Source organism: Orycteropus afer, unplaced genomic scaffold, assembly GCF_000298275.1.
Source record: "Orycteropus afer afer isolate SDZICR_OR568_19922 unplaced genomic scaffold, OryAfe1.0 scaffold00507, whole genome shotgun sequence".
Classification (NCBI taxonomy): Eukaryota; Metazoa; Chordata; class Mammalia; order Tubulidentata; family Orycteropodidae; genus Orycteropus; species Orycteropus afer.
In genome coordinates, this window is record NW_006922094.1 from 1,805,448 (window position 1) to 1,816,411 (window position 10,964).

General features: G+C 56.1%; 2 protein-coding genes across 2 annotated transcripts; one reads left to right on the top strand and one right to left on the bottom strand.

Annotated features, from left to right (window-relative positions):
- Nucleotides 1–1,634: 1,634 nt before the first annotated feature.
- On the top strand, nucleotides 1,635–5,799 carry NCCRP1 (NCCRP1, F-box associated domain containing). Its single transcript, XM_007955530.1, has 6 exons — nucleotides 1,635–1,929; nucleotides 2,850–2,912; nucleotides 2,996–3,047; nucleotides 4,656–4,751; nucleotides 5,429–5,567; nucleotides 5,659–5,799. The coding sequence occupies exons 1-6, from the start codon at nucleotides 1,635–1,637 to the stop codon at nucleotides 5,797–5,799; spliced, it is 786 nt and encodes a 261-aa protein (XP_007953721.1).
- A 2,911-nt stretch (nucleotides 5,800–8,710) lies between these two features.
- Nucleotides 8,711–10,770, bottom strand: SYCN (syncollin). Its single transcript, XM_007955547.2, has 3 exons — nucleotides 10,747–10,770; nucleotides 9,935–10,064; nucleotides 8,711–9,282 (listed from the first exon to the last, which is right to left on the bottom strand). Exons 1-3 carry the CDS (start codon nucleotides 10,768–10,770, stop codon nucleotides 8,711–8,713), a joined length of 726 nt encoding a protein of 241 aa, XP_007953738.2.
- Nucleotides 10,771–10,964: the final 194 nt, after the last annotated feature.

Consider the following 10,964-nt stretch of genomic DNA (forward strand, 5'->3'; position numbering starts at 1 on the left):
TTCTCCCTGGGGGTGATTTACATCTGTGTTCCTGTGTATCTGATTTAAGACTGTGCGTGGATGTGACCAACTTGCCAGGTACCAGCTGTGCAATCTTGGGTGAATTACTAAACCTCTCTGTGCCTCAGTTTCCTCATCTGCAAAATAAGCATGTCTGCTTCCTAGGGTGGATGTGATCACATTAATTATCCGCCCAAGGAATTCCGATGAGCAATGCCTGGCTCGCATTCCATCCGTCCTAGCACAACGGCTCAGGTATCATCTACCTCAGTGTGGGTTAGACTCCTGAGTGTTCAGAGCACGGCTCTCCGAGCGCGTGTCTCGGGAATGTGGGGCAGGGAGAGTCCGTGGAAGCCCGCGGGGTTATCTAGGAAGGTGACCTCTGTTTCTTCCCCTGTAAAATGGGGTAACAAAGCCCCCTTCGTGGGGTTGTCGCGTGGGTGACATGGGGACTAGAGTGTAGGGGCAGCGCACAGTTCAACATAGTTTTGCTGTTCTCTTTCCTTTATCTATAAAACGACAGTAAGAGTGGCACCTACTTCCTCGTCATTTTCAGAAGGATGAAATTAATTAACTTAGAAGTGCTTCAAACAGATCTGGCGGCAAACAGCACTCTGTGGTGGTCCCTGTTGGCAATCCCCGGGGCTCTCTGCCGTACCTGCCTGAACTGGGTGTGGGATGTGGCCATGGGTGGGAGCTGGCTGTGGGCATCTGGCCCTACAGGTTCCTCCGCAGCCCAACCTCCCACCCCACCATCACCCCATCTCTCACTCTGAACTCGTCATGACCTCTGAGGGAGGAGGCTTCGCAGCCAGTTCCAGGAAGGCGGGCCGAACCAATCCAAACCAAACCAAACCAAACTCACTGTGGTCAAGTTGGTTCCGGCTCATAGCGACCCCCTTTGTGTTTCCACGGCGGTATCTCTGCGGAAGTGGATCGCCCAACCTGCCTTCCAGGAGTGGCTGGTGGGTTTGAACCACCAGCCTTTCGGTTAGCAGTTCAATGCTCTAGGCACTACGCCACGAGAGCTGCTGGAAGAGGGGGCCAGCACCCTGAAAACCTGGGTGTCTCGCTTTCCCTGGGGTCCTCCACTCTGTGAGCCCCCACCCCCACTCTCACTGCGGTCTCTCTCGGTTCTCCATCCCCCGCCTTGGTTTCCAGGACAAGAGTGTCAGGGCCCCAAAGGTGTGTCCCAGATGAGGGCAGGGGGGAGAAGTGGCAGACGCTGGGCCTCCCTTTCCCATCCCCCCCACCCCTCCCTGCTGAGAGCCTGGAGGGGGTGCGAGGGGGTCTTCATTAATTAACCTCTTAATCCCGTCCTGCCGGATCTTAACGAGGTGGACAGGCCTCATTAGAGAACCCGGAGCCCTGACATTAGTTCTTCGGTCACACCTCCCTCCCAGGGCCAACACCTGGGTCCTCAGCCGGCCCTTGGGAAATTGGGACAGGAAGCCTGGGAACGTGAGGAGGGGCTGGAGCCCGGACTCCTGGGTCTGAGGGAGGAGCAGCTGGGGGCCGGAACGTTCCCCCAACACGCCCCTCTTTTAAACGCCTGCCCTGGGAGCCCCGCCTCCTCCTGCCCCCAGTTAACCCCAAGACCTGCGGAGCGGGGGACAGTCGCCCAGATCCAAGGGATGGCGGAGGTGCCGCAGGGACACGCGCTCGGCAGCGGCCTGGAGGCCGACGACGGCCGCCCGGAGACGCCACCCTCGCCGCCGTCGCCGCCCTCGCCGCCGTCGCCCGCGGCCCCGGAGTCCCCCGCGCTCCCCGAGCCCGCGCAGCCGTCCGAGGCGTACGCGCGCCAGCTGCTGCTGGAGGAGTGGGGGCCGCCGGGCGGGAGCCTGCAGGTGCCCGCGCGCCTCAGCTGGAGGCTGATCTTGCTGCGCCGGCCGCTCTACCGCAACCTGCTGCGCTCGCCCAACCCCGAAGGTGCGGGCCGGCCCGTCCGCGACCCACCCGGACCGTCTGGCTCTTCATCTTTCCGCCTCCAGGCTTCCAGGCTCGGTCCCGTCCTGCCGGTCTCCCGTCTCTCTCCATCACCCCAGCTCCCTTCCTGTCGTTGTCTCTCTCCCCGCAGACCCTCTTTCTCAACACCTTCCTCTGTCGTCCGCTCAGTTTCTCTAGGTGCCTGGGTTTCTGTCTCTTTCTCTTGGGGCCTCGTTGTCCCTCTGTCTTTAAGAACTCCCTTCCTCACCCCTATCTCTCAGTTCCTCCTCTGCCCCTCACCATTCTCAGGGTGCTCTCAGCAGTGTGTGTGTGTGGGTGGGGGGGTGGATGGCAATTCACTGATCTCTGCCAGGCTGGTCTGGCCCAGCGGGCGGGGCACAAATTCCTGACCTGCGGCGAAGCCAAAGGGGTGGGAAATAGTGAATGAGTGTGTGAGTGTGTGTTCATATGTGTACGGAGTGATGGGAACCCCAGCCAGGCCTGATAATGAAAAAAACAAAACAAAACAAAAACCCAAACTCACTGCCAGTAGTTTGATACCCAGCGACCCATAGTGACCCCACTGGGTTTCCAAGGCTCTGAGTCTTTCCGGAAGTAGATTGCCCCATTGTGGGTTCGGACCGCTGACCGGGTTAGCAGTCAAATGCCTTACCCAGTATGCCACCAGAGCTCTGTAGGCCTGGTACTGTTGTTGTTGTTATGTGCTGTGGAGTCGCCCTGCCTCATATAGCGACCCCTCCTTGGGTTTCCCAGCCGGTATCTCTACAGAAGTAGATTGCCCAACCTTCCTTCCGAGAAGTGGCTGGTGGGTTTGAACCAATGGCCTTCTGGTTAGCAGTCAAGTGCCTTAGGCACTACCCACCAGAGCTCCTAGGCCTGGTACTACTCACCCTGTATTCCAGGCATCAACATTTATGAGCCAGCACCTGCTACTGGTCCCACCCAGCAACCCCTGGAGACTCTCGGTGAGTGCCCTGTGAGCCGCAGCTTTGGGGAGGGGGAGGTCGTCCCCTAGAATGTTCTCACCGCTTGCGTCTCCATCTGCCAGGCAATTTCAGAGGGTGGTTTATTAGAACGGAAAAGCTCCAGTCAAACCTCAGGTGAGTCACCAGGGCCCGTGTGGCCTGGGTTTGAATCCTGGCTCCAGCCGTCTTTGCTGGGATCTGTAGAAACGGAATATGCCTCTTTGGCCCTGAGTTTCCTGATCTGTAAACAGGGTCAGTCAAAGGAGGAAGTGCTCATAAAGCCACAGTGTAGGGGCCAGCTCCCGGGCTGGTACAAATGGTTAATGAGTTCAGCTGCTGAAGGAAAGTTTGGAGGTTTGAATCCCCACCCCACCCCCTCCAGGGATGTCTGGAAGGAGCTCTGGTAGCATAGTGGTTAAAGCATTTGGCTGCTAAACAAAAGGTCAGAGGTTTGAATCCACCAGCTGCTCAGCAGGAGAAAGATGAGGCAGTCCGCTTTGGTAAAGATCTACAGCCTTGGAAACCCTGAGGGGCAGTTCTCCTGTGTCCTCTAGGGGCGCTGTGAGTCAGAATCGACCCCAAGGCAGTGGGTTTGGTTTGGGCTTTGCTTCCCTGAAGACTGACAGCCTTGGAAACCCTCTGGAGGCAGTTCCATTCTGTCCTCTAGGGGCGCTGTGAGTCAGAATCGACCCCAAGGCAGTGGGTTTGGTTTGGGCTTTGCTTCCCTGAAGACTGACAGCCTTGGAAACCCTCTGGAGGCAGTTCCATTCTGTCCTCTAGGGGCGCTGTGAGGCGGGATCCACTCAACAGCAGTGGGTTCAGAGGTGTCTCAGAAGAAAGCCCGGTGACCTGCTTTGGAAAAATCTGTCACTGAAAGTTCTGTGGAGCAGAGTTGGACTCTTGACACACATGGGGTTGTAGCACATAGTAGGTGGTCGATGAATGGCACCTATTGGTTATTATAGGAGCTCTGGTGGCAGAGTGCCCAAGGCACTTGACTGCTAACCAGAAGGCTGGAGGTTCAAACCCACCAGCCACTCCTCGGAAGGAAGGTTGGGCAATCTACTTCTGTAGAGATACCGGCTGGGAAATCCAAGGAGGGGTCGCTATGACTCGGGACCAACTCGATAGCAGTGAGTTTGGTTTTTTTGTTTGTTTGTTTGTTACTATTTTGACTTTCCTTCCTTTCACCTGGGAGAGAAGGAGTCACCCCAGGTGGTCATTAAACAGATCCCACTTTGCACAGTGGCCCAGGTGGTGTGACTGGGTGGCTTACAGCACGCACACCCAGGGTTAGATCCCTACTCCACCACTTCTTTGCTGCTTGACCTTGGGCAAGCCACTCCCACCTTGAGCCTCGGTTTCCTCACCTGCAGCATGAGGTTCAGAATCCATCCTCAGAGGGCCCCCTGGGAAGGGAAAGTGGAAAGTGCCCGGGGAGCCATCAGCACACCATTAAAACTAAAGCTCACTGCTGTGGAGTCGATCTGGCTCATAGTGACTCCTTGGGTTTCTGAGGAGGTATCACTACGGAAGTAGATTGCCCAACCTTCCTTCCTGAGGAGTGGCTGGTGGGTTTGAACCGCCAGCCTTCTGATTAGCAGTCAGATAGATGCCTTAGGCACTATGCCACCAGAGTGCCTAGCACCCCATATGTGGTGCCATTAATGCTACCACTGTGGGGGTTGCCTGCTCCCTGGGCTGGGTCCCAGTGCCCCACCGCACTGCCCCCTCTCTTCACAGCTGGACAGTGAAGCAACAGTGTGTGGACCTCCTGGCTGAGGGCCTGTGGGAGGAGCTACTGGATGACGAGCAGCCAGACATCACCGTCATGGACTGGTAGGCTACCTGCAGGGCTCCCTGATGGCCTTGCCCGCCTCCACTCCTCTCTGAGCTCCTCACCAAGACCCTCCTGGTCCTGAAGGATCTGGCCCTGTCCACTTCTCTGGCCCTGCTCTAGGAGCCTTTTGGTTCTTGAAATGTGTAGGCCCCTTATGGGTTTGGGACTTTGCCAGGGCTGTTCCCGCTTCCTTGGATGCCTGTCCCTGTCTGTTCTTAAGGCTAGCTCTTCCTGACGCCTCCTCCAGATGCCTTCCCTGATCACTCGCCCCCCGACTAGCAGCTGGGTCCCAGGCCTTGCTCTAGTGTTTGTGCCTCCCCCATCCCAGGTGGACCCCTCTGATTGCGCCTCCCCCATCTGGCCCTGATCCCTCCCTCTGCACCCCTCCCCTGGCCCCAATCCCACCGCCTACATCTCGCTCAGACCCTTCCCCTGTGCCACCAGCCCAGCCCCATCTCCTCGCCTGTGTCTGCCCCATCCCAGCCTTGCTGTCCCTCCTTGGTGACATGTCTTCCTCCTCCACTGGACCATGAGCTCATGAGGGCAGGCCGTGAGGCTATCTTGTTGCCAGCCCAGGGTGCCATGAATATGTATGGAATGGCTAATTGGGTCAGGGCTTGGGGCTGGGACATTGCGGCTGCAATATGGCAGCTGAGGACCTGGGCCCCACCCCCAGGTATGAGGACAGTTGCCTGGACTCGTGTGTCTATGAGCTGCACGTCTGGCTGCTGGCTGCTGACCGCCACACGGTCATCGCGCAGCACCACGCAGCCCCCCGGGCCTCTGGGAGAGGTCCCCCCGGCCGCTGGGTCCAGGTGAGACCCCCAGCCTCAAGTTCACAGAGGGAGGAGGGAGGGAGTGGGACCCATGGTTCCCTGACCTCTTCCTGACCCTGGGCTGCCCCAGGTGTCCCACGTGTTCCGTCAGTATGGCCCTGGCGTGCGCTTCGTCCATTTCATGCACAAAACCAAGAACCGGATGGAGGCTGGTGGGCTGCGGAGGACAAGGGTGACTGACTCCTCCGTGTCTGTGCAGCTGAAGGAGTGACTGTGGACTCTTGCCTCTTCTGACTCCTGTCGCATACACCCTCCCTTGATCCCCTCCCTGACCCCAGCCCCTCCCTGACCCCATAGCATTTCCCTGATCCTTTTGCCCCTCCCTGACCCCTTAGCTGACCCCTTAGCCCCTCCCTGACCCCAGCCCCTCCCTGACCCCTTAGCATTCCCCTGATCCTTTTGCCCCTCCCTGATCCCTTAGCTCCTCCTTGACCCCTCAGGCCCTCCCTGTTTCCTCAACAGCTTCATAACCCCTCAGCATCTCCTTGATTTCTGCCTGGGCCTTGGGCTTCTCATTTGACATCTTTGTAAATCTTGAAGGTCTGACTCTTTGGCACGTCCCTACATTCTCCAGTCTCCACGAGGGCAGGGGCCACGTCTTCCTAATTTGGTGCTTGAGAGATAGTAGGTGCTCAATAAATTTGTGTTGAATGAATGAGTGAATGCGTGTGCCCAAGGCTGCCGTGGCACTCTCTGCTCTCACTCCTACAACGTCACTGGTTCACATCCCATTAGCTCATCCTGAATCCTGGTCCTCAAGCACCTCTCACAGTCCCTTTCCCACCTCCTTTGACCTCTGACCTCTTTACACATGCCCAATTCATGGCTTCGTAGCATCTTACCAAACCAAGCCAAACTTACTGCCATTGAGTCAGATCTGACTCATAGCAACCCCTCCATGGGTTTCTGAGGTGGTATCACTATTGAAGGAGATTGCTTAACATTCCCTATTTCTTAACTCTCAGAATCTCCTTCCCCTTCAATCCCAAATTGTCCCATACCTCCAGGGCTGTCCCCATACCTCTCTGCTACCCAGAACCCTTCATTTCCCTTCTTCAGCTTCCCCAGCAGCCCTAAACCCAGATACCAATCAAGGGCTCTCATCCCAAGTGTGGTGATGGGGATAATATGGGGACAACTGTGGCCTGAACAGAAATATACTCATTTGAATTAAGGTTCATGTGTTGGGGAGGAAGGGAATGGAAGGTTTTAACAATGCCACAGGCCTGGGTGGGCATCCCTGAGAGGTGCCTTGGTCTGGTGATCTGCTTCCCCAAAGGCCACAACCGTGAAGACCCAATGGAGTTCTGCTCTGCAACACACAGGGTCACCGTGAGTCGGAATCAGCTTGGCAGCCATTGGCTGGTGGTTGAGTTCCCACTAGGTCATTCAGCAGGCCCTGGCCTTAGTCTAGGAGCTCTGGTAGCATAGCAGATAAAGCATTTGCTTGCTAACCAGAAGGTCAGCAGTTCAAACCCACCAGTCACTCCATGGAAGGAAGATGGGCAGATCTACTTCCATGAAGGTTTACAGCCTCAGAAACCCAATGGGGATCGCTATGAGTTGGAATCAACTCAGTGGCAGTGAATTTTTCGTTGTGTTGGGGGTGAGAGTGTCTTAGTCTAAGGAGTGGTGTAGTGGGTAAGGCATTTGGCTGCTAACCAGAAGGTTAGCAGTTCAAACCCACAAACTGCTCCTCAGGAGGAAGATGATGCAATCTACTTCCATAAAGATTTACAGCCTTGGATTAATAGCCAGTGGGTGTTGCTATGAGTTGGAATTGACTCAGTGACAGAGGGTTTGGTCTTAGGCTGGGGCAGGTCCTGGAAGGATACCTGCTGTGACCCGAGGTAGCCTTTTAATGAAAATTTCTGTTGGTCCCATGGGTGCCAAGGCAGCTAGGGGGCACTCAGGGAATGCGGTATTTACCAAAAAGTGTGGGAAGTATGTCATTATTGAACTATCAGCTGGCAGGCCCTTGGTGGTTAACAGTTTCTATACACCTGCCCTTCTGTGGGTACGTGTCTCTGTGCACGTGTACGTCCACGTTAGAACCTCTGGTCATGTCCCCATCACAGCATTGTCCCAAGCATGGGCTGACCCAGGCCCGACCTCCCTGATGCCACCCCACCCCCCAAGTCCCGTGTGGACTTGGATCCCAAACACAAGCAGATGGCAGACGAAGAGAAGGGCTGTATTTCAGGGAAGGCAGGGTGGGAGGCAGGCAGAAAGCTTTCTCTTGGGTGCCCTCAGTAGGCCCCAAGGACAACGTCAGGTAAGAGACTAAAGGCTGGGTGTGGTTTGGGGATGGGCTCCGCCAAGGCATCAGTAACACCTGCAACAGAAAGAAAAATGATCACCAGGGTCTGCCATGCACCTGGACCGGGGTCTGAGGGGTTCTAGAAGGCACGGTGGGCCGGGGAGCTGGGGAGGCTGAGTCTGGGCCTACAAGTATTGGAGATGGGGTCTTGCTGTGGGAGTCTGGGGCTGTCATGGGAGGACACCAGGGCTGGTTCTAGGGTCCCAGGTTCTGTGAGCTTGGATAGGTGAGTTCAGGGTGGGCTGGGGGTGGGTGAAGGGTCAAGGGTTGCCCTTGGGGACCCAGAAGCCTGAGCAGGGGCTGTGGGACTGGCTTCAGAGTCTAAGGCTGATCTAGAGGTGGGTGGGTGGGAGCATAAGGACATTCCTAAAGTTGAGACCCGGTCAGCTTTTGAGTCTGGAAGCCCCTGAGCTGTGGCTGGGGCTTCCCTCTGGGATCTGGGGGTTCAGGGGCATGCGTTGGTGGGAGCTGGCTTTGGCTCTGGGGGCTCCAAGGTGAGGGGATTCAGTGCGCTCCCCAGCCCCAACGTAGGCTTGAGGACTCAGGGCTAGTCTGCCCCCTCTGGGAAGTGCAGTGGTGAGTGGGTGGTGGGTGGGTGATTCAGGAAGGTGTGTGGGGGAGGGGGCGGCTCTGGGAATGTGAGCTGGGGGACTGGGTCAGCTGCCGAGTCTGGGAATCGCAGAGCTGCGGGGGGGGATCCAGGAGTTGTGGGCTCATGGGCTGCGAGAGGAAGGGGTTTGGGTGTGGACTCCACGGTGGGGGAACGGGAGCCTCCAGGACTTGTGAAGTCTCCCACTTTGGGTCAGGAGCTCCAGGGTCTGACAAGCACCGGGGCGTGAACGCTGGGCGTGGGGACTGGTGGCGGGGGCGGGGTTGGGGGCTTTGGAGGCGGATCAGCGGACAGGGGCGCGCGACGGTACCTGCAGTACAGCGCGGCGATGGAGTTGGACCAGTCGCCGAAGATGCCTCGGCGGTACTCTTCCAGGCGCGGGTAGGTGCCCGAGGAGAACTTGTGTGTCTTGCCAGCCTTGCCGCGCCGGGACCACACGGTGAGCTCGCAGCGCTGCGCCACCACGAGCGAGGAGGCGGTGTTGGCCCAGTCGGAGGGCAGGAAGGGCAGGTCTGCGCCCGGCTCCAGCGCCAGCACGGCGCCGCCGCAGCAGTTCTCGTAGTAGGGGTCGCTCTTGTCGTAGAGCTTGGCGCACGTGCGAGTGCCGTCCGGGTTCTTGAGGTCGGCGGGCACCGGGCAGGCGGCCCGGGCGCCGGGGGCGGCCACCAGGGCCAAGGCTAGCAGCAGGCACAGCTGGAACATGGTGACACTGCGGAGCCGCTCCGCCGCCCGCTTATAAGATCCGGGCCGTGGGAAGGGAGAAGCTGCGAGATAAGAACCGGGCAGGGACGAGGAGGGTGCCCCTCCCCCAGGGACCAGACGTCTACCATCAATCGATGAAACAAACACGGAATTCCCACACAGACCCCACGGCCATCGAGTGCATTCTGACACATAGCGACCCTATAGGACAGAGTAGAACTGCCCCATAGTTTCCGAGGCTGTAAATCTTTAAGGGGTGACCTTTTGGTGAGCAGTCCATTGCTTTAACCACAGCGCCACCAGAGCTCCCTTCTGGAAACGTCGGAATCTGTAAAACACAAGATGGACATTTGCACGGCACTTAATAACCGTTGCAAGTCAGTATACAAAAGGCTTGGGGAAAATGTTTGCAACTCCGAGGACAGCGTAGAATTAATATATAAAGAGTGCTGACAGACAGGCAAGTAGAACTCACCCTCGCTCCCCCTTCCACACAGGAAAAGAAGGAGAGGAAGAGGGAGGGAAGTGCAGGCTGCCACCCCCCACGCACACACTGCTACTCTGCTACTCCCAGGGGCCAGAAGACTATCTAACCCATGGTTGGAAATCTAGAATCTATAAAATAAAACACGGACCTGTTGAATACTTTTGTATGAAAAACAAACAAACTGATCTGGTGAAAAACCGCATTTAATTCATACAATGAGCTCTTACAAATCAGCAAGCGGAAAGGAAACCGGCCCCAGGAAAGATTAAGGAGCGTCCCAGGAAGGGGTGGGAGGCTGGGACTCTCAGGCTGGGCAAGGTCAAGACCCTCCAGAGGCTGCTTGGAGCTCCTGGCATCCTGCCAGACAAGAACAGTGGTCAGTGTGGGTGTGCTGATCGGACAGACAAGGGTCAAGGCTGTGGCTCTGCACGTGAGTGCAAGTCTGAGCCTCAGTTTCCCCATCTGTAGAGTGGGGACAGCTTTCCCTACACCGCAGAATTGTTGGGATGATTACAAGGGACTATAGAGAGTATGAGGGTGAAGAGAACAAATAGCCTATAGAACCAGACAGACTGCCTGGTCCAAATCCTAGCTCCACCGTGAGCTGCTGAAGGTGGTTCCACCCTCTGGGGCCTCAAGGAGATAATGATGGTATTGAACTCTGAGATCTGGTGTAAGGAGCCAGTGAATTCCTCCTGTCACAGCCCTAGGAGTCACAGCACTAGGAGGTGGGCCCGGCACTTGATGAATCCATATGAGCAGTTGCCACTATTATTATGAAAGCCCTTAGCCCAGTGCTTGGCACATAGCAAGGGCTCAACAAACCTAAACCATAACAATGACAATTGTGTTTGTGTTGTTGTTATGGTCACACAGCTAACCCAACTCCCTCCCTGCTCCCTAGATGCAGTGTGTTCTGCCTTGGACACACCTTGGACTTGAATAGCGCAGTGGTTAAGAAACTGGTAACCCATGGAGGTGGGTTCAAATTCTGACTCTGCCATCTGTTTGCTCAGTGACTTTGGGCAAGTGAACTCACCTCTCTGAGCTTCAGTTTCTCCATTCCTTCAGTGGGATAATATATAAATGAGGTCACTATATGAAATCATTTATAATGATTATAATATGATTCATAAACATGAACAATCCACATAACAATCATTGTTTATAAATATTAATATATAATATGGAATTAATAGTGGCATATAGAAAAGTACATAAAACACTAAGTACATGGTTGTTGTTGTTGTTGTTGTT